The sequence below is a fragment of the Microtus oregoni genome, unplaced genomic scaffold, assembly GCF_018167655.1.
Source record: "Microtus oregoni isolate MIOR12 unplaced genomic scaffold, Mior012 000005F_ref0000423, whole genome shotgun sequence".
In the NCBI taxonomy this organism is placed as follows: Eukaryota; Metazoa; Chordata; class Mammalia; order Rodentia; family Cricetidae; genus Microtus; species Microtus oregoni.
Window position 1 is genome coordinate 6,777,711 of NW_024543064.1, and position 22,458 is coordinate 6,800,168.

A 22,458-nucleotide genomic window follows, 5' to 3' on the forward strand; every position below is an offset into this window, starting at 1 on the left:
CATCTACAAAGGGCTGTTTATACAACCATTAACACATAAAACCAATGAAAGAACTAAGATACGACTAGGAAAAACAACCCGTGTGCTGGGTGTGGTTTGACCTTTGGTTGTAAATGACTATCATTGTATCTGCACTCTAGAATGGTCCAGAAGGCAGATATACATGTCTTATGACTTCTTATATGTGACATTTGAAATAGTTCATTCATATCAAGGTAGAACGAGAGTTTTCTAGAAAGTGAAAGGAGTTGGGGAGAGATGGCTCAGTGGATAAAGTGCTTGCTACACTATCATGAGAACTGAAGTTCAGATCATAGTTACTCCCTGTAACCCCAGTGCGTGGGAGGTGAAGACAGGGTACTCCTGCACATTGGCTACCGTAGCCAAGTCAGTGAGGTCCAGGTTCAGTGAGAGAGACCCTGCACACACAAAGGGATGGCACACACACATACACAGAGGGGGGGGGGACATACTTGAATACATGCAAATCATAGAGCCAGTCCATTGAGATGGACTGGATATTCAAGTTTGATGGTGCACGCACAGCTTTAATTCCAGCATTCGGGAGAACTGGGAATCTGTACGGTTCCCAGAGTCTACCACAGCTGATACCTCACTTTGAGAGCCCCCTCACATACATAATTACAGGGAGCAACCATACAGCCTCTTTTGGGGGTGACTCCCACTGCTGCTGTTCTTGATCTAAGGGGTTCATGTGACTGACTGAATTCAGGGGAAGCAAAGGGGGTGTTATGTGAGGGGTCCTTCAGCCTCCTTGCTTTTTGCATGCCCTGTGCAGGGTCTCACCTCTTGTGTCTTCCCTCTGAGACACCTTCTTGAGAGCTGGGCAACTAGAGTTATCTGTGTGAACCATGGACCTGTGACTTTCCATGAACCCCTGCACTTGGCTTTCAGGTTCCTTGTTTTTAGGGATCTCTTAGTAAAGAGAGCTGGGAGGAGGCAGGACATTGTATGTATGATGCTTCTGCTGTGTGCTAGATAACCTTTTCCAAAGGAAGAGGTCAAGGTATCACCCGCTCCTGTACTAGGTCTTGGGCCCCAAAAGCTGAGTTGTCTTTGCTGTAAGCCTGCAACCTATCTCAGAGCTGTGTTAACCTCTTCTCAGATCAGGCAGCCCTGGAGCCAGCCTGGTGGAGAGCCAGGCAAGAGGGAGCCTAGGGATTGTTCCCCTGGGGAGCCTTCTCACAAGGGTATATAGGCTCTTTGGAGCCACCCAACCTACTTGGGGACTGTAGGCACTTACCTCAGTACCCCATTCCCTGCCTTCCTCTGGAGCTGGTAAGGGGATGGATGAGTAAGGGGCAGCCAGGCATTCTCTGGGCTCCCCCTGCTTCTCTGAGGCTGGATTGGAGGCACTCAGCCCCCTCTGCACCAGCAGTAGCAGCCCAGTCTGTGACTGACTTCCCTGGGCCGTATGGACCAGTAGCCCAGAGTCTAGACTGTCCCCACCACCCCTAAAGGTGCTCATGACAGGGTATGGCTGCCCCTCCTGCAGCGGAGCCTCTCTGAGTGAGCCGCAGACTAGCCCTCCAGCTCTAACTAGACTACAAGCTAACTGTTATTTTAATTTTTGGTCTCTGTATGAATGTCTCCTTGGTTTCCCAGGGGCACAGTGCAACTGCTGTGAGCCCTTTCTGAAAGAGCCGTGAGTAATCTGGGTCCTTCCGTAGGAGTTTGCGGCAGGTGCGTTTTTGCTCTTTTTGAGGCCAGAGGCTAGAGCTCTGGACTATGTGGGATTTTCTTTCCAAAATCGCCCATCAGAACTTCCCAGAAGGGCCTGATACTCTGATGGTTCTAGAGTCAGACTTAATTTTACATCCCTGCCTGAGAAGTCCCCTCAAGCGGGAGATTGGGTGGAGCGGGAGATTACAGCCACATGGCAGGAGTCCAGATGGGGATGGCAACTTCGCCCAGTCACCCAGCTTGTTGTGCATGCCCCAAGCACTCCCTCCTAACCCATCCTAGCACCTGTGTTCACCCGGGGCAGGCGGTCAGACAGCGGCTCAGCCTGCCTGCAGAGGCTGCACTGTGGTAGAATAACAGGCGGTTCTGCCCCAGGCATATTGCTCTTGCCACACTCTATACTGCCACTGCTGCCGTGTGTGGGGCAGGCAGGCCGCAGGAGGGAGGGGCCGGTTTGATCTGCAGGTGAAAGGAGGCTTTTATAAATAGGTCACCTTGTTCCACATCCTGAATTTCATTCTTTCTCCATCTTGTGTCAAAACAATGGTTTTACTGTTCTGGGGTCAGAGGTAGTGAGGGTGAACCAAGCTTTAGGAGGTGGGCATATGTCTGCTTACTCCCTGGTGGCCCTCCTCTGTCCACACCCATCCACTGCCGCCGCCCCCCCCCCCACACCTTGGCAGTGCCTCCTACAGTAAAAGGATAATTTTTCGCAGAGGTGGAACTCTTGAGCCGAGTCATTGGAAGGTCTTTGGGGAACGGTGAGGTCTGCCGGGCCATTCACTGAAGGGATAGGATAGGATTCCCAGTCGGTACTGGCAAGTTCTGAAATCCTGCCTGAGTCAAGTGTTGAAAGTTGTCCCCTCGGATGTCCCTCTCGTTCTTCCTCCTTCTCCTCTTTTCTAGAGTTGGTCTCTTGAGGCCAGAGCAGTCCTGGCTTTTATGAAACAGCAATATGAGGCCCATGATGGGCAGGACATAAGTAGAGCCCACCTGGCTGAGTCGCAGGATAAAGGAGTGGCGTTGGGGCAAGTGGCACTAGACAGCTGCCGCACTCTGGGTGGACAGAGTGAATTGGTGGCTTAGAGTGCAAGCAGCACCCTGGAGAACCAGTTCCACGTACAGTGGCCTAGAGCTTGACCAGGATTCTTAGCCTTACCTCTGCTTTCCTGTCAGTCACAGACAGCAAGGGTCTAAAATGAACGTGTCATGAATTTGCTAGCGCTGCACCCCGGGGTGACTACTGTAAAATATCTGGTATCTATTCTTCTGTGTAGTTCTCTATGCCTGCAAACAGACACACATACGTGAAGAGATTGTTTAAATTCTGTTTCTTTGGAGATGGGAGCACACACTGCATGTTTTATGATCTGCTTTGGAACAGCCTCACAGGACATTTTCACAGCCTGTCCCAAGCTGCCTCAGTCCCAGGACTGCTCAGCCTGTCCCTCTGCCCACTATGGACGAACTGGACTTTACGCTGTGTGAGATGTCTTCACTGCGGGCTCTTTTGTATAGCCTGGTTTGAAGTGGGGGGAAAAGGGGGGGCTCACAGATGAGGCTCCTGAAAGAGTATTTGACACCTGGTTGGAGGCATGCCACCCTACACAGCCCCTGCCAAGAAGGTTGTCCGTTTAGGAGTCTGTCCATCACACTAGCTGATAATTTCCTGCCAAACTCTTCTGTCCTCTGTGATTACGTGGATAGCAACAAGGGGTCCTTGACTAAGAAGAGCACAGAAGGCTGCTGTGGGAAGCTGAGGCTTCAGGAAGTTCCCGTCTTGTTAGAGCCAAGCTGTGCGTTTGAACAGCTATCACATGCCACCTGTAATACCATCATTGGTAGGCTCCTGGTGTCCCGGGCCACTTAATCTTCCGGCATCTAGTAGGGAGTCTGCATTGAAAGCTTTGTCCCTAACTGCTGTTGCCTCTCACAGTGAACCCGGGACTGAGCGATGACCCCAACTCTGTGTGTGGCAGATGTGGGGGGAGGGGTGGGAGTTCTTCCTTAGTGGAAGGCGGAAGAAATTAAAACCACAAGGTTTAGTGTGGTCTGGTGGATGCAGACACCCCTTCCTTAGCTCCTACGCTTCTGCTCTGCTTCACGCTAGCGTAAAGAAATATAGAATCAGTCTGGGGGTGTGTGTAAACAACAGGCGTGTGTGTGTGTGTGTGTAAACTGGCCTCTGTGTGTGTGTATGTGTGTGTGTGTAAATGGGCCTGTGTGTATGTAAACTGGCGTGTGTGTGTGTGTGTGTGTGTAAACTGGCCTCTGTGTATAAACTGGCAAGTATATGTGGGCCTCTGTGTGGGTATAAACTGGTAAGTGTGTGTGTGTGTGTGTGTGCGCGCGCATGTGTAAACCGGCAAGTATGAGTGTGTGTGTGCATGTGTGTGTGTAAACTGGCCTCAGTGTCGCATATCAGCTCACAGGGCCAGTGTTTAGAGTGCAAATGCCTTTGCTCTTGTTCGCCATGGTCCTGACCCTGCTTCTCATGTTGGTTTCCTTCTGTGTTTCTCTTACCTACCCCACCCTCCAGTCAGAGAGGAAGGTCTCAACATGTGCTTGGCTTTGATATTGGGGATTCCCAGGCTGTGACCAATACTGTGTCAGGTGGAGCGTGGCTTGAGCTGGGATATGAGGAGCAGAAGGGTCAGAATTGTGAAATTCTGGGATATCCCACCCATAGCCTTGGGGTTTACCCCAAGTCTGTGGCCCCCTTTTCAGTGTGCTTAAATTCAGCCACACATCCCTAACAAGAGAGTAAAATATACGGGCAATGGCGGGAGCGTGCCTCACCTGCTGTGACCCGTGAGGCTACTCACATGGCATTTCCCGAGTGGTCATCCAGGTAGCTTTCATGGCACACAGCTCCTGTCACTGGTCTTGACTCCAGAGGAAGGAGTTCTCTTCTATGACTCAGTACGCTCTCAGTGTGTTGTTGCGAAGAGTATTCTTTCTCTCGTGCGCAGCCTGCTTGCCCTCTGGTGATGGTTTCCCTGCTGTCCTTGGTTGATCTTTAATCTGATTTTATGTGGAGAAAAGCATTGCCAGGAGAATGACTGGCCATGTTCCCCGCTGCCCAGTAAGAGTGACAGATCTGTAGTTAGAGCTCCTACATACACACAACACAAGCACACACACTCACAGATGTGCACACTCCCTTGGCTGGGATGGGGTAACGACATAGCGTGTCTCCTCCTCTGCTGTCTCTGAGGGGTGTCCCTGATCCTTGGGACTCACCAGCACTGTAATTGTCTGACAACTGGCCGGTACTGTCCTGAGGACTAAGCACAATAGGATGTGTTCATTATTTGGGGTGGCCAAAGTTTCGTAGGGTGAGAGGGGTCCCAGCTAGGACTTTGTTTGGGAGTTGGCTGGCTATGAGGATGGCCAGCAGGTGCTGTGTGAAGGGCGTGGTGGTGAATGCCGGAGTTTCCTTTCTGAGCAGGTGAATTGCTAAGGGACTCAAGTAGGTGTCCAATTTCCAGGCTTCTGTCCTGGCTCCTTGCCTGGCTGACCATTACCATCGCTACACTCAGTGGCGCCCACGTGCGTACAGCATGCATGCCTGTCTGTGGAGGCATCCATGGCTGCCGTGAGTGGCGGAACAAGGTGATGGCTGTCCAGCCCTTCAGCCCTCTACTCAGCCGACAGGAAACACATACCCATTCCCTTCCCTCCCTTCACAGTCTGGTGTCTCCTGGGTAGGGACTAGGGCTGAGTCCTCCCACTTCATAGAGGTCTGCCATCTCTCTTGGTAACCTTAGGCCCTGGCACTCATGTGGCACACTTGAACCCCTTGAGCTTCTGCTTTGTTCCTAGAACAGTAGGAAATGGGGGTGACCTAGAGCCGGCACCTGTACCGGCTCCCCACTTCCTACCAATAGTACCCACTGCTGGACTCTCTGCTGGCTCAATGAAGCCTGTCTCATCCATTGTCAATCACAGCTCTGCAGACCCACCCATGTTCCTGTCACTCAGCACCCATGGATGCCACACACCCACCCCATCCCGAGCTCCATGTCCAGGTGCTTTGGGGAGCAGGTCAGCAGGTTTTCACAGCTTCGTAAGTGGGGTCAGTCAGAAAACTGTGGCCGTGGGGTAAATCCAGCTCTTTGTTTTCTTAGAGTTTTATTGGGACATAGACACACCCATTTATTTACACACTGTCTGAAAAGCCTAAAATGTTTACCATCTGGCCATTCACAAACCAGGCCCACTGAACCTGGCTCAGTAGAGTCCTTCATCTTAGTCCTCTGTAGGATGGCATTCCAGTGCCCAGATCATGGCCTGAGGCAGGGTCCATCTGTTGGGCCCAGGTGCGGTAACCAGGAAGAGCGACTCACAGTGATCTTTGTTCAGTGAATGAGCACATTCTAGAACATCAAAAGGAATATGCCAGTTGTGCCAGGCCCTCTCTCGGACATTGTCTCCATGGAGTTTCAGAAAAGCATGTGACACACAGATGACATTCACGTTATAAATGAACAAATGGGAAATTGGCAAAACCAAGGGTGAATCTTAGCTGGTATATTCAAGGCACAGTCATCCTGAGTGAGTTTGGGAGCCTTGGAGATGGGCCGGGGACATGTCCTTCAGGCCACAGCCCAGGGAAAGGTGAGAATGGAAGGGTACATCTGCCTGGAGTGTTTTTCAAAGTTATGTGTATGTGTGTGGGGCGGGGAATGTGCACATGAGTGCAGGTCCCCACGGAGGCCAGAGGTACCAGGCTGGCACCGCAGTCAGTTGTGAACTGCCTGGCATGGGTGCTGGGATTGGAACTTGGGTCCTCTGTAAGAACAGTGTGTACTTTTAACCTTTGAACCATCTTCCCAGCTCCCTCCATGGGCAGTTTTAAAGTGGACGAGAGAAGGGAAGCCGGATGGCTTTGGCACCCTTGTGTAGGCTAGGAGGTGGCTAGCTATGCACAATAGGACAGTGTCATCTTCAGCCAACAACCTGGACACACAGGAAAGATGAGTCAGGAGTGACTCGAGGATTGCCATGGCAACTGACCACGCAGAAGGTGACTCAGATGACGGGATGGTGGCGCACATACAGCAGAGGGCTTGGACCGTGTCCTCTAGCCTGCCCTTTCACAGGGTCATTTCACAATACTGTGGATACTTTCCCCGGTGTTACCCTCTCCAGTTCCTCCTTCCCACACCTTCCCTCCCATGGACACACACCTTCACAGCCGTTCCGTGCCTGGGGCTCTCACCCTTCCCACAGCTCAGCACAGAGTGGCTGGTAGTGGACTCAGTGGGCCCTACACAGACCTTGAGGAGCATGTGGGACTGACCTGGACAGATTGTGGACGCTCCACCCTCGGGCCACTCTTTCGATTGTTCATCTAAGGCTGCCAGGACATCCTTTCTCATCCTTGCTGCATGCTTGCCTGCTGCGGCCTTTGCAAAACTTCATTCAGAAGAAACAGAGTAAGAGCCATAATCTCGCTGGGGACTGGCAGTCTGTGGGCTGGCCTGTTTTTATACATAAAGTTTTATTGGAATGCAGCCATGGACATTAGTTTGCCTGCCTTTCATAGGTGCTTTTGTGCTCTGATGAAGTTGAACAGCTGTAGTCTGTCCCACAAAGCCCAAGACAGTTAGCATGGAGCCTTTACACAGAAAATTTGCCATTTCTGGTTATTTTCACTTGATCTCTACTGCTATGATAAAACACTCGGACCAGAAGCAGTTTAGGTGAGCAAAGCTCTGTCACTGAGGAATGTCAGGGCCGTAACTCGAGGAGTTTAAAGCAAAAAAAACACAGATGAATGATGGAGCCAGCAATGTGAGACCCTGAGTCATTTAAAGTCTTTAAAAGGTCTGATGATGTCGTCCAGTGGCAGAAGTCTTGCCTAGCGTGTACAAAGCATGGGATTTGTTTAGTTTTTTGTTTTTGTTTTTTTGTTTTTTCCCAAGACAGGGATTATCTATGTGACAGCCCTGGCTGTCCTAAAACTCACACTGTAGACCAGGCTGGCCTCAAACTCACAGCGATCCACCTGCCTCTGCCTCCCTAGTGCTGGGATCAGAGTCTACAAAGCAATAGGTTTATCCCCTGGTATCACAAAGAAAGATGAAAGAAATGAGGATTATTGTACCTAGACATTCTGTGAAGTAGGGTCACAGAATCCACGGGGCTTTGTGGAACCAGTGTAGTCCTCAGCTGCAAAGGGACATTTCGGGTCTAAGTAGATTTGGGCACAGGTCCTGCCTTGTCCCTGTAGAGATGTCTGTGTCCTTGGGATTGGGAGCTAGGGTGGGGTGTGCCGTGTGCTCTCTCTGGCACTAAGAAGGAATGACAGCCACAGGATAAGCACAATGGGCAGACGTGTCCACCTAGATCCATCCCCTGGGACTGAGCCTCCAGGAGACCTTTCCTCCCTGAAGGCAACATTCTCATGGCGGTCTTTCCCAGCTAAGAGGACAGCGGCTTATGCTGGTCCCGTAGTAGACCTGTCCCACCTCCTAGACCTGTGCTCACTGACGAGGACCAGTGCTTTCTGGTCCCCAGATGCTCAACCTGGCACCCCGCAGCCTTCTCACACTAGACTCCTTCCCACTTCTTTCATCTGCTTTATTCGGGCGTCCTAGAGCCCCTTGGGACAGGTGACTCAGCATGACCCTGTTTCCCAACACCCGAGTCTCAGTGGCCCTCACCCATCTTGGCTGATGCTCATTCTGTTAGATTATGGAGCCAGGAGGCTGCCCTCATTATCCTGTTGTTCATAGGCTCCTCTTCAAAGTGGGGAGCAGAAGTCCCTTCTGGAGGCCGAGGAGGGTTCTGTGGGTTTGTAAATATATGTGCAGTGTGTGTGTGTGTGTGTATGTATGTATGTATGTATGTACATGAGTTTCGAGACTAGAGGATGGCAGTGGGTTCTTTCTCACCTCTCCACCTTGTATGTTGAGGGTGTTTCTCTGAATTCACTGCTTTAGCTAGTGATCCAGCCAGCTTGCTCTGGAGGGAGCCTGTCTCCACTTCCAGGTGCACCAAAGTCACGGGGAGGGGCTGCCACAACCACCCAGCTCTTATGTAGGCTCTGAGGATCTGAACTCTGGTCCTCAAACTTGCGAGGCAGGCCCTTTAGCCTCTGAGCCATCTTTCCAACCCTCCAGGTTTGGGCGGCAAAGAGCACCTGCTCATGAGGAGGACCCAGGAATGCAACTGCTTTGCTGTCTTCCCTGATACCAAGCTGCGCAGGGACAGGTGGAGGAGGTGCTGTCAGCTCTACTCTTAGCCTCCTTCTCCTCTCAGTCACCACTAGAGATTGAGTAGACAGATGTTGTGAGGGCTCCCCTCGGTCCCACTTCCCCATCCTCGTTAACAGACCCTGGAGATGATGAAGTCAGAAAAGAAAGAGGCAGTGTGCAGTTAGGCCCCTGCCATAGCATCCCTGTTACCGTGCTGTAGCAGGGAGACCCAAGCGTGAAGCATTGCCCTCTAGGTGAAGGCTGACCTCTAACAAAGCGGTTGACCATCTGCAAGTTAGCCCAGAACCACGTGTGGGTGAGTGGATGAGCCTTGCCCTTCCATGTCCAACTGAGTCCAGGGCCCAGCCGAGGGCCTTGAGGAAAGCCTTGTTGATGGTGCTAGTCTGGGTAGGGTATGGACCTCTGGGCCTTAGCGCCTGGCCCAGTGTGTATGTGCACGCAGTTTCTCAGCCGACCTGCTGTCTGCGTCGGGATTTCCTCCCTTTCAGAGATGACTCCGCTGGAGAAGAGGGGAGGGTGCGCTCGGTGTCCTCATCTGCCTGTGCCGCACTGTGGGTTCCACACAGGGAGGCAAAGCTGTGCATGCCCTCGTCCTGACCGGGTTGAGGCTTACTCCAGCATCTGTGTCACCACTTTGGCCTTCTGGCTGTGAGACACCACCTAGAAGCCCCAATGGTGTCTCAGACTGGCCCAGCACACTGAGTGCAGGTTCCAGTCCCCAAGCCCACCTCTACCTCTCCACACAGGCTGTGAGGCAGATGGCCCCTTTTCCTTTGTGACAATATAGCCACAGGGACGGGGGCATTTCATTCTGCACCAGGGTTCCAAGCTGCTGAGACGAATTGGTGTGTGTAACTCTGTGTTCCTCTTTAATCTTTCCCCTTCTGCACCCCACTCACCCACTCTCCTGTTTTTCTTTCCATCCATTAGGCAATACTGAATGCTTCACAACCTTCGGAGATCGCCTAGCAACCGTCCTTAGGAATTCTGTCGGGCCCTGATCTGGAGTCAAGGCCCCAAGATTGATGAGTTTGCCTTGGGAGTCAGTGAAAAGGTGAAACCAAAGGTCAACATGGGTCAGAAGGTCACGGGAGGGATCAAGACTGTGGACATGCGGGACCCCACATACCGACCCCTGAAGCAGGAGCTCCAGGGTCTGGATTACTGCAAACCCACCCGGCTAGACCTGCTGCTCGATATGCCCCCCGTGTCCTATGATGTCCAGCTGCTCCACTCCTGGAACAATAATGACCGTTCACTCAATGTCTTCGTGAAGGAAGATGACAAGTTGATCTTTCACCGGCATCCGGTGGCCCAGAGCACAGACGCTATCAGGGGCAAAATTGGGTACACGCGTGGACTGCATGTGTGGCAGATCACATGGGCCATGAGGCAGCGAGGCACGCATGCTGTGGTCGGGGTGGCCACAGCGGACGCCCCTCTGCACTCTGTTGGGTACACAACCCTCATAGGAAATAACCACGAGTCCTGGGGCTGGGACTTGGGGCGAAACCGTCTCTACCATGATGGCAAGAACCAGCCAAGTAAAACGTACCCAGCCTTTCTGGGGCCGGATGAGACGTTCATTGTCCCTGACTCCTTTCTTGTAGCCCTGGACATGGATGATGGGACCCTGAGTTTCATTGTGGATGGACAGTACATGGGAGTGGCTTTTCGGGGACTTAAGGGTAAAAAACTGTATCCTGTAGTGAGCGCCGTCTGGGGCCACTGTGAGATCCGCATGCGCTACTTGAACGGACTTGATCGTAAGTGTTCCCTGCCTTGTCTAAAGCGGTGTCCTCCCACACATCCCTGTGGTCCTGGCTAGTTATGGAGTTATTGGACTTAGAATGTCTTCAAATCAATAGCCCAGTGTTTGTGAATCCACACAGGCCGTGTGTCTTAGTTTCTATTGCTGTGAAGAAACACCAGGACCACAGCAACTCTTGGAAAGGAAACATTTAACTGGGGTGGCTCACTTACAGTTTCAGAGGTTCCATCCATTATAATCATGGTGGGGAGCATGGCAGTGTAGGCAAACATGGTGCTGGAGGGAATAGCTGAAAGTCCTACATCTTACAGACAACAAGAAGTCTGGGTGGTGTCCTGAGTATTGGAAAATCAAAGCCCACCCTCACAGTGACACCCTTCCTCCAACAAGGCCATACACACTCCAACAAAGCTACACCTCCTAATATTGCCTCTTTCTACAAGATTATGGGCACCAAATACATTCAAACACCACACCATTCTTGACCTATGTCTGGCTAAATGAGAAATTCTGTCCAGAGCCTGCTGAAGTACCTGGCAGTGCTTCATGAATAAGCAGAGGATGGCTGGATGGACAGATGGACAAATGGATGGATGCATGGATGATGGAGCGGTCAGATGAATGGATGAATATGTCATGGTGTAGTGAGCAGATAAATTGATGAATGGTTTTTATTATTCTCTGATTAACATGCTTCCAGCCTTGAACTGTAGTTGTCCATATTCTAGCCCAGTAGCCAGTGTCACCAAGGTGAGCTTTGTAGCCTTGGGGATGCTCTGGCTTCTTAGATAAGTGAAAGCCAAGGACCTTTTTCAGTCATGACCCAGATTCTGAGTTTCTCTCCCAGAGCTCGACACTCCTTTGCACGGAAGTCCTGAGAAAGACTTGCTTAGTCTCAGAGTGGGAACTGCGCTGAGTCAGCAGTGACTTCTGCCTGTCCTTTTGGAAAGGGGTGTGGCCTTTCTCTGTGCTGAAGTAGCTTGCATGCAGCAGCATGAAATAGCTATGCTGGTGGCGGCAGGTGCAGGTCTGTAATGGCACAGCATGGGTGGGACCCGGAGCTGTGTTAACTGGGGTCCTGGTGCTCCAGAGCCACCTACCTCAGGCCAAGCCCCCTCTCTGGGAGCTCACTTCCTACAGGGTTGTCTCTGTGGTCTGTGTGTTTCATCTCCAGAAGGGGTGAGCCAGAAAGCGCCAACCACCCATGGCTGGTTTTAAGGCAGATTTGCCCGACCCTTCAATTCCTAGCCCCAGCCTGTGGTGAGTGATACATGTGACTCTCACTGATGTCAGGAGATAGTCCTCGACTGGCCTGTCATCTCTGACCCTGCAGGATCCCCAAAGTCTACCTTTGGGAGACACTGGAATGTTGAGAGCACCCAGAAACTTCTTCCTCTTCCTTTCCGTGTTGCCCAGACGATGACAGGGAGCCCATCACTGGGTGGAAGTGTCTGCAGTGCAGTGTCCCCGCCTGCTCCACCTTTCCCTGTGCAGCGCAGCATGAGGGGCATGGCACTCCTGGCGGAGTGGCCCAGCGTGTACCTAGAAGGGAACCTCCCTGAGGAAGTCATCTCAGGCCTGGACCGGGAACTGGCAGAGCCAGTTCTGGGAGTCAGTCTCCCTCGATTACAGAAATAGGTGGCATAAGTCCACAGCCAAATTTGCAGGGGTGGGCGGAGACTGGGACTGCTAGGCGCAGGTGTCTGGGCTGAGGTTCTCAGGGAAGCCTGGCTCTGGGCCTGCCCGCCGCCTCCCTGTGGAGGAGTGGTCAGTAACGCCGCAGGGAGGTTTATACTCCTTCACTGCAGACTGACAGATGATAGATGGAGGGTTGCCGGGCTCCTGTTGTCTCCCAGACGGATCTGGGCTCCATGAGAACTCCCCAACCTTGTCATTTGGGAACAAACAGGCCTGCCAGGGTTTTCATGAACCCTGAGGATTTGCATGGAGGGGCCTGGGGTGTGTTTGCCCTCGGTTTGCCCTCGACAAGCCACACATAGTGCACATGACATTTTCAGCAGTGGTATCCCAGAGGCCCAGACACATGTCCAGTGAGCAGATGGAACTCTGTTTAGCTCTGCATCAGGTGTGGGGGCTGCACGCCAAGCTAGCTCCTTTCCCTGTCGCTGGGACAAACACCCGAGCAGTACAAGTGAGGGAAAGAGCCTTGGCTCACAGTTCGAGGGGTCCAGTCCATCATGGAGAAGGCATGAGACAGCTAGTCACATTACATCCATAGTCGGGAAGCAGAGGAAGGTGAATGCCCGCTTTCTCTTTTTTCTTCAGTCCAGAGCTCCAACCCTACTGGCCGGGTGGGAGTGTGAGAACTGGAGCATCCATCATGGCAGCTAAGATTCAGATAGGCTCAGAACGTCACATCAAGTTACTTCCTGATCAGTGATCACACTCTGGATGCTCTCCAACCTAACTGAGTGCCAGAAAGCACCAAAACCCTTGGCTTCTCCTTTTCCATAGTCCTGGTTGTGTATGTTTGACTCTGGAAGATGCAGATAGGAACATGGATGTGGCCATTTCCTGGGGTGCTGAGCAGGACATCTGAGGGTGGCGTGTTATCATTAGGCCTGCTAATGCCAGGGGAGAGGAGGGAGAGATGGCACCTGCTTACACTGGCACCTCAGGGCATTGTTGAGAGGTGACTCATGCCTTACGAGGATCCCTTGGCTGATGGTAGGCAAGAGTGGCTGCCATGACAGTTGTCTGGTAAGAGATGACTGGGCTTGAGGCAAGGGAAGAGCTGTAGTGATGATAGAGAGAGGCAACCGTATTCTAGAATGCGCACCTCAGTAAATTGTATGTAGGAAATGAGAAAGCTTGCTAAGGATATGACTCCAGGTATTTGGCCTGAGCAGGTCGAAGGATATGTCTACAATCGGAAAGATGGGACATATCCTAGATGGGACAAAGCTAGAGGGAGGACCATGGACAGGTGGACCTACAAGCCTGGAGTTGAAGACACTGGGCGTTCTTCCATATATAGATGGTTTGGGGGAGTTGCTTAAGGGTAACAAGCTTGCCTAGCATGCACAAGGTTCTGGGTTCCATCCCCAGCACACTAAAACAATAACTACACCGTGACCCTGGATGAGAGCACTCAGAGGGATGGGAGAGCCGGACCTGAGGGCTGACGCTGGACTCTGTTAGAAGCAGGAGGCCCAGGAGAAGCAGGCCATGTGTGCAGAGCATCCCAGGAGATGCTGTTGTGTGCCAAGGGAAGGAAGGGTTTCAAGAAAGACAAAGTAATGGCAGGTCAGGAGTGCTGGCAGCTGTCTTGGCAACACCAGGCATCAGCCTGGTGCCTGATGGAGGAAGGATGCTATACTCATTTCCTGGGACTGCCGGAACAAATTACCCTGAGCCAGGCATCTAAAACAGCAGAGATATATTCTGTCACAGTCCAGGAGGCCAGCTGTCCAAGATGAAGTTGTCCAGCGGGGTCCTCGGACCTCTCAGAGGCTCTGGGGGAGAATCAGTTCCCTGCCATCAGCAGGCCTGACTGCTGTTACTCAGTCTGTAGCTGTCCTGCCCTCCCGGCCTCTCTCTGCTCTTGCCCAGTTCTCAGTGTACCCGCTCTCTTCTGCAGCTGCTCTGGCTGCCCCACCACCGTGGAGACTTCTCCTTGCTCTGGGGAGACACGTTACCCTGCCCTGCCAGGACTTCCTTCAGGGAGTCACTCCATTCACAGGAGACATTCTAGTGACTCTCTCAGAAACACTGGCTTTGTGAGGACAACAGGTACTCAGGGTTTGGAGGACAGGGACCAAGAGCACTTCTATCACTTGGAGAGATGTCAGTTGTCCTTCCCTGGTTCCTCTTGTGAGAACTGCTGAATACATTGTGCTGAATAAGCACAATGGCTACTTCCACTCAGAACATTCTAGAATATTCCCATGGGTATTGTCACTGCCAGCTGCTTATAGGAGTGAGCCCCAGGTCAGCCATAGGTACCGTGGGTGTGGGCAGCATGACCTGGAGGCCCCTCTGAATGTGACTTTCCTTGATCCTTAAAGTCATGGACTGGGAACTCAATACTTGCCTTTTTCTTTAAAAATCCCATTTGTGCACGTGCGTATGACTGCTTTAATGTGTGGAGTGCGTGGGTGTGCAGGGGTGCACGTGCGGGCATGCACTGTAGGGTGCACTGCATGGGTGGTGGTGCATTGAGGGGGTGCATGGGTGGTGGTGCATGTGCAGTGATATATTGTGGGGGTGCATCTATTGGGGTGCACTGCAGGGGTAAGTGGGGGGGTACATGTGCCTATGGAAGTCCACGATTGATATCAGGAAGCATCTTCAATAACTATTCCACCTTAATCATTGAGGCAGGTTTCTCAGTCAAACTCAGAGCTCACTGATGTGACTAATCTTTCTAGCTTGCTTGGGGAACCCGTCTCTATCTTCCAAGGCTAGAATTACAAGCAGACTGCGTTTGTCCCGGGGATCCAAATTCTGGGGCTCACATTTGCACAGTGCTTCTCCTGCTTAAGCCGTCTCCCCTGCTAGCCTTGTGTTTTTGAGGCTTCACTTGGGTCAGGTTTTTTTTCAGAGTACCCCAAGAGCCACAGGTTTGGGGCTCTGGGACAGTGCAGATCTGACTAGGCCACTAGGAAGCTGTTCCTCTTAGAAATGCAGAAGTTGGCATGTGGGCTCTTCCAGGTCCTCGACCTTCTGCTCCTGGAAATGGATTTGTTTTACTTCCGGTGTCACTGTTGCACATTCACCTTATCTATTATAAACGATAAATATCAGTGGCCTCCTGAGATAAGTGGCCAGAGGCCCCAGCCAGCAAGACGTACCCACCAGATCAGTGGGACAGCAGTGGACACTGGGCTATGGATGGAGCAGGGAGCAAGCTTGGCCAGAAGTACTGAGGTGGAAAGACTTCCTTGGGTCCTGGTAGTGACCAGCTGAGATTGGTCCAGTGTCTGTCTGCCCAGAGCAAGCTCTGTGGACTGCTTCTCTTACAAGGGAGGGAAATGGGACCTGCTTGTTCTTGTATAGAGTGCCTGTTTCACTCTGATTGTATTTGCAGCTCGATGCATCACCACAGCCATTAGCTGCCCTTCCTGTAGCTGGTCCGTATTACAGGAGCGCCCCACCCCCACCCGCCATGTGCCTCCTTTCTGCGTGGGTGAATGAGTTGGCTACCTCCTCCCGTCAGAGTCCTTGATCCCTTGTCCTTGGGCTCCTGATGTCTGTTTCCCCATCTCTACCCAGGCCCATAGCATGTACTCCACCTCCCATGGTGGCAGTGATGGCAGCTTCAGTGTCGGTCCTGAAACACAGGAGTTGGAGCAGGGTCTTATAGAGTCCTAGTCCTCTTGTTTGGGAATTTTCTTCACGGGGGGGTATCTGTGAGGTGACCTGAAATCACAATGCCAAGGGCTGCATGGTGGGAATATCAGCTGGGCTGGTGAGGCTCTTGGTTCATATTCAGTGACTCCCGGTGCTCCCGCAACAGCCCTCCAACCTGTAGGGAAGCCTCTCTACCTCCCAAGTGGGACTGAGCCACATCCTTCAGGCAGACTACAGTGGGCAGCCCCAGGCCCTTTGCCTAGTGACACCGGATGGTAGCGTTCCCAGGCAGAGGAGGAAGCACAGAGGTCCCCACTGTGCCATGCAGGAGGGCTACCTTGTAACTGCCAGGTCCTGGCCAAAGGCTGCAGTGAAGCCTTCTGGTTTCAGGACCTAGTTGGCCATGGATACATGGAGCTCCTTTACTTCATCCTCCTGCCTCCAGGCTCCTGGTGGTGGTGCTGCGTTGTCTAGGACAGGCTCTATTTCAAAGCTTCTCGTTAAAAACCATTGCTACTTGAGTTTCTCTCCTGAGAAACTGTGGCTGAAGTTTTCCGTGCATGCGTGCGTGCATATGTGCGAGCGAATGAGTGATGTGTGTATGTGTATGAGTGCTGGTACACCCATGCCACCAGATCACACTCCGGTCGTCAAGTTTGCAGCAAGCAGTTGTACACACCAAGCCATCCCATCAGCTCAGGTGTATTCTGTGGGCGGGTGTGAGTGTGGGTGGGTGCGTATGGACACACATGTATGTGAGTGGGTGCATATACACGTACATACATGTGAGTGGGTGCTTATGCACGTGTATGTGGCGGCCAGAGGGCAGCTTCAGGAGTCGTTCCTTGAGTACTCTCCACCTTGCTCTCTTGACCTGGGACTCCCCAGTTGGCTAAACTAGCTAGCTAGTGAGCCCCAGGGATCCTCCCTTGTCTGCCTCCCCAGCACTGGGATTGAGAATGTGTGCCGCCATGACTAGCTTTTCTCATGCGCTCTTGAAACTGAACAGGGCCTCGTTCTTTGATGGCGATCACCTTCTAGACTGAGCCATCTCCCCAGCCCAGTTTGTTCTTTTTCAGAACAGCTGGTGTAAGGTACAGCTTAGGTACCATTCTAATTCATTTGTCCGAAGCACCCAGTTGCTTCACTGCAATCAGCGTCAGACCGTTCTCTGACTCCCAAAGAATCTTACGCCTGTTAGCAGGTTCCATGTTCTCTCAGACAGAGAACCCAACCTTCAATAATGTTTAATGTTATTTATTCATTTGGTGATGAGGTCTGAGTCCAGAGCCTTGTACATGCTAAATAAGCACATGCCCTACCACTGGGCTATGTCTCCAGCCCAAAGAGGGGTTATTTTTTAATGTTTTGAGGAACATTGGTGAATGTTGAAATTCAGAAGAATGCACTTAGCGTTGCGGAAATGGCTGTGTAAAATGCGTGCCTTGCAAGAATGCGGACGTGAGTTTACTGCCCCAGAACACACATAAGACAGCCAGGTATGATGTGTGCACATGTAATCCCAGCACTAGGGAGGCAGAAAACCAGGCAGATGTCTGAGGCTAGCTAGCCAGCCTGTCCACTTGGTGAATTTCAGGCCAATGACTCTGTCCTCGGGAATGCTGGCTAAGGCTGCCCTTTGGCTGTCACACACATGCATGTGTGCCCCCCACCATGTTCATCTGCACACACATGAGCATGTATGTATACACAAAAGAATAAGTGCACACATTGATAAAAGAACCCACTTTTTCAATGGAGTGAGATATGGAGGGGAAGTTTTCGTTTCGTTCTGGGCTTTTTTTTTTTTTTTTTTGGCTCACAACAGACTTGCCATCAAGGGGTGGGTGTGGACCAAACCACAGTCCATTTGTTTGTGCTCTTTCTAGCCCCAGAATCTGGGGGAGCACTGAGCGGTCCCACGTGTGTGTTTGTGCCTGGTCCCAAGCAGAGTGAGAAGGGTCTGCCCACCCCCCGGACGTTCAGAATGCGGGAGAAAGGCTGAAGAACTCTCTGGGGTGCCAGTTGGCCAGGGCCTCCTCTGCAGGACGCGGGGCCTGGGCTCTCAGCGGGCAGGACAGAGGGACCTCGGAGACCACGAGGGGCAGCGGTCTCCTCTTTAATCTGGACCCCGGAAACAGCTCTGACTGGAAAGCATCCTGACTATGCTTGGGGCAGTGTAGGGAGGTGACCTCAAGTACTTTGGTGTTCTAGCTGCAGCTAAGCTGGTGTTTCCAATTTTCCCTGTCAGGCTGAAGGAAGCCCAGAGACCTGGGGTTCCTCCAGCTCTGACCTGTTGGTCACCATGACTCTGAACACCACCTTGGCTCTGCCACTGGGTACACATGACTTTGGCTATCATTTCTTTTTTAATAATTTTGTTTGCTCGTTTGTTTTATTTATTTCACATATGTGTGTACTTTGCACACATGTGAAGGTCAGAGGACAACATGTGGGTGTTGACTCTCCTTCCGCCATGTTCACCCTCCAGAGATTGATCTTGGGTCATCAGACTTGGTGACAAGTCTTTATCCACAGAGTTAGCTCCAGGCCAGTTCTCTGTATGTCCTGGGCAATACAGAACATGGATGCCAATACAGAACACAGGGTGCCCGGAATTGGATCCGAACCTCTACCTTTTCTATTCCGTACCGTCCTCTGCTTTAAAACAAAGGCAAGGACAGTACCTGAGAGGCTCTGAAGGCAGAAGCTAGGTGGCACACAAGGACCTCCCTTCCAGATCCTGCCTGGGGCCCTGGCACTGGAATGAGGGAGTGCTAAGGAGAAGAGACTCTCATTTGCCCTGGAGCCGTTCACACTGAAGGTACCTTTTGTCCAGACAGGGCACAGGTAGCCCCGCATGTGACCAGGCACAGCTCCTTCAGGTCCAGCCCCATCCTTTCCAGCAGGGCAAGCGTAGGCAAGCTCTCTAGATGCTTTCAGATCCCTGTTCTGTAAAGGGAACGTGAGCAGCAGAGGTCTCTCTGGTTATTCCGCTGTAGTTGGTCACTGTCGGGAGAGCAGATGAATCCCTGTCCGCAGAGGGCTTCTGAGGCTACCTGGCCTAATGCAGCTTTCTCTGCAGCCACCACCACAAGTCAAAATTTAAAATTGCATTTGTTAATGATCTGCTTGTTAAAATCCAGTCAGTTCAGTGCTAACCCTGGACATGCTGTAAGGGTTGTCTTGTCTGTTCTAGAACCTTCTTGAACTTTGCTAAGGTTCTCCCTCTCTTTCCTGGTTTTCCCAGCTGAGCCCCTGCCACTCATGGACCTGTGTCGGCGTTCGGTGCGCCTCGCTCTAGGAAAGGAGCGCCTGGGTGCCATCCCCGCTCTGCCGCTACCTGCCTCGCTCAAGGCCTACCTCCTCTACCAGTGACCCACATCCCAGGACCGCCACACCACAGCCACCTGGTGCCAACTCACCGGGCCGTTGGAGTCCACCGACCCCTGCGCCTGGGATGGATGTCCACCCCCAGCCATGGGCAGATGTGTCCTCTCATCCTACCAGCTGCCTCTGCTAGGTGGACCAATGCCAGCGGACTTCTCTCCTCCCTTCCCAACACTGGCTGAAGCAGCAGCATCCAGGCCCTCCCCTGAACAGATGCAGAGAATAAACTTCTATGGAAGCCTCTGTCAGGCTCCTGACTGCTCTCACGGAGTGGGCTGCTCCTACCCTGCAGCCCCCTGGGGGTCCTGGGAGGAGAGATTAGTGGGAGATGCCAGGGCTCCAGGCAGATTCCCAAAGCAGGAATGGCCAGGACAAGGCACTCAGATGAAGCTCAGGATGTCACATACCATGGACACTGAGACAGGACCCCAGGTTGGACCTCCCTCGGGCCAATGTGTGCCCGGCTTCAGTGCCAGCTGTCGGTGCTCCATGCCCTGTATTTATTCTTTAAGCAGTGACAAAGACCATTTATTTATTCCATTTAGAAAGGAAACCTGGTTGGGTCACCTCCCTTTGTGTGTTCTGTTGCTCCCACACACACACACCTGCCACTTCCCAGGAATGTGTATGCCACACCTGTCCCTTTTCCTGGGACATGCCTTTAGCATATGAACTGGCGTGCACAGACACAAGGGTGTCATTGTGTAGATCCCTTGACCCAGTTTCCAAAGGGCTCTGCACCAGCACGAGATCAGGCCCCAAGGAGAATTAGAAGACTGTGCAAGTCCGCACGTCCCCAGGTAGCTGCTTACCTTGGTCGTTCATACATCATTGCATGTGTCTGGGTCTCTTGTCTTCTGTGAGATTTGAATTTCGCACCTGATTTTTCTGGTGTTTCCTATGGGCATCCTTGAACTCCGGGCCTGGAGGGCCATCAGGATAAGCAGGGCGACTTGGGGTGCCCAGCCGCTAGGGAAGCTATAGGCAAAGCAGGATGAAAGAGACCAAGAGCAGAGTGGAGCATTGTGAAACCCCGCGCCTCAAGGCTCAAGAGCCATATGGAGCAGCACTCATGACCCCACCACACACACCCTTGAGTCTCAGGAGTGGGGTGTAAGATGGTAGCAGCTGATGGCTGCCTGTCCCCAGCAGCACCTTATTGGAGCATTCCAGCACCTGCTTCTGATCTCTTGCCCTTTCTTTTACTTTGAAATCAGTTCCCTAAATTGGGAATGTAGCCCAGTTGGTAGCGTGCTTGCCTAGCCTGCAGGAAGCTCAGGTTCCATCCCCCGTACTAAGGAAAATCAGGCATGGTGAACCACCCTTGATCCCAGAACTCAGGAGGTGGAGGCGGGAAGACCAGGAATTCAGCTGCGTGCTGAGTTGGTGGCTGCCCAGGGCTGTGTGAAACTTGTCCTCTTAAAAACAGAAAAAGAAAAGAAACCAACTCCAATCGAGTCTGAGCTTTGCTCATTTCTGCACAGGTACAATAAATGACTTTATGTTGAAAATGTTTAATATATTTACATATATATATATTTGTAAGCATCATTTTAAACAGCTGCTGTAGGTACCTTTTCCCCCCCAGTCTTCCAGTGGAGTCTAATTTTTAAAGCACAAAATTGGTGCCAAGACTAGATAAAGAATGTAAATTATTCCCTTCATATTTTGCAGTTTTGGAGTATTTTTGTTTGTTTGTTTGTTTCCTTTGGGGCCTGTCAGATTGTAAAATTTCACTTGTTCCTATTTTGGAGTGGGTCATGTTCATCTGTACAGATCCCAGCTTCTCATTTTGATCCAGCTGGACCTGATGGACGCTGGTGAATTGCCAGGCTCTCCTGAATCCACCATGCTCCATCACCCCAGGTCGCCACCCTCCCTGCTGTCCCATCAGCATAAAGCCTCTTGGCATGTATAGTTTGAAACCCCCGTTCTGTTCTATTTTATGGTGATTCATAACAGTAACCTAATAAAGGAAAGTTTGTTAAAATATGAAACCATTGAGTCCTTTGTGCCTTGTGGGAGGGGAGAGGGGCATAATTAAGCCCTCAGCTGGCCAGCGATACTGCCACTGCCTACTGTGTTGCTTGCTACTCCTTGACCTGGCCTGAGAGTGGGATGCTTGCCAGAGAGTCAGGGATCATCCTAGGATACACCTCACTTTTGCAGAAAGCTTGTAACCGTAGCAACTCAGCAAGCCTAATAGGAAGTGATTCCACCTGCCGCTGAGGCCCTCTCATTGCCTTGTTTAAAAGCTTAGGGTGGGAGTTGGGGAGATGGCTCAGCTTGTCAAGTGCAGTCACACAGCACGAGGACCTAAGTTAGGGTCGGAGGACCAGCCTAAAAAGCTGGGCTCAGCGGTATGCATCTGTACGAGGGAAGCAGAGGGAAGCCCCTGGAGGCCAGCCGGTGGTGCCAAATCCATGAGCTCCAGGTTCAATGAGAGGACCCTGTCTCAAAAACTAAGGTGGAGTGTGAGTGAGAAAAACATGTGATGTCAGCCTCCAGCCTCTGCCTGCTTATATGTGCACACAGGCAGCTCATGCACAAGAACTAGGAGGAGTACCCCAGTCGAATGGAGCTAGTTAGGACCAGCAACAGCCGGCACAGCACCCGCCGAGTCCAGTCCACAGAGTCGAATAGAGCTAGTTAGGACGAGCAGCAGCCAGCACAGCCCCCATGGAATCCAATCTCAACACTTAGCAGAACATTTTAAGCCTACGTCCCTCACATCCCATCGAGTACACAGTGGCATTGAAAGAACCTTGCCCAGCTAGTCCCTCTCGCCAGCCGCTGCAGATGGAGGCCCTGTGGGAAGAACAGGGAATTCTGACTTATTCAGAGGAACGATGAACAATACCGTGAGCCTCGAGAAGCTCACTGAACGAGCTCATACATCGTAACTGGTTTCCAGAGAACCGCTGAGAGGATGTGAAGCGTGTCGAGGGGATTTTGTCTTGAAGGGCATGTTGGTCTCTAGGGATGCTGTAGGAAGTGCCTGGTCAGGGGGCACAAGCCACTCAGCATGTCCCTTTCTGAGAGTCTCCCGACCCT

The 22,458-nt window shown here is 52.0% G+C and overlaps 1 protein-coding gene across 2 annotated transcripts in view; it reads left to right on the forward strand.

Moving 5' to 3' along the window:
* LOC121448738 (SPRY domain-containing SOCS box protein 1) overlaps positions 1-21,401 on the forward strand; it is a 62,907-nt gene extending 41,506 nt beyond the window's left edge. For both annotated transcript variants that reach the window (XM_041652933.1, XM_041652932.1), the window contains 2 exons: positions 9,861-10,696; positions 19,265-21,401. In XM_041652933.1, the coding sequence (XP_041508867.1) occupies positions 10,003-10,696; positions 19,265-19,392 (822 nt within the window). In that variant the 5' untranslated portion in view covers positions 9,861-10,002 and the 3' untranslated portion in view covers positions 19,393-21,401. The remainder of the gene's footprint in view (positions 1-9,860; positions 10,697-19,264) is intronic.
* The last annotated feature ends 1,057 nt before the right edge of the window (positions 21,402-22,458 follow it).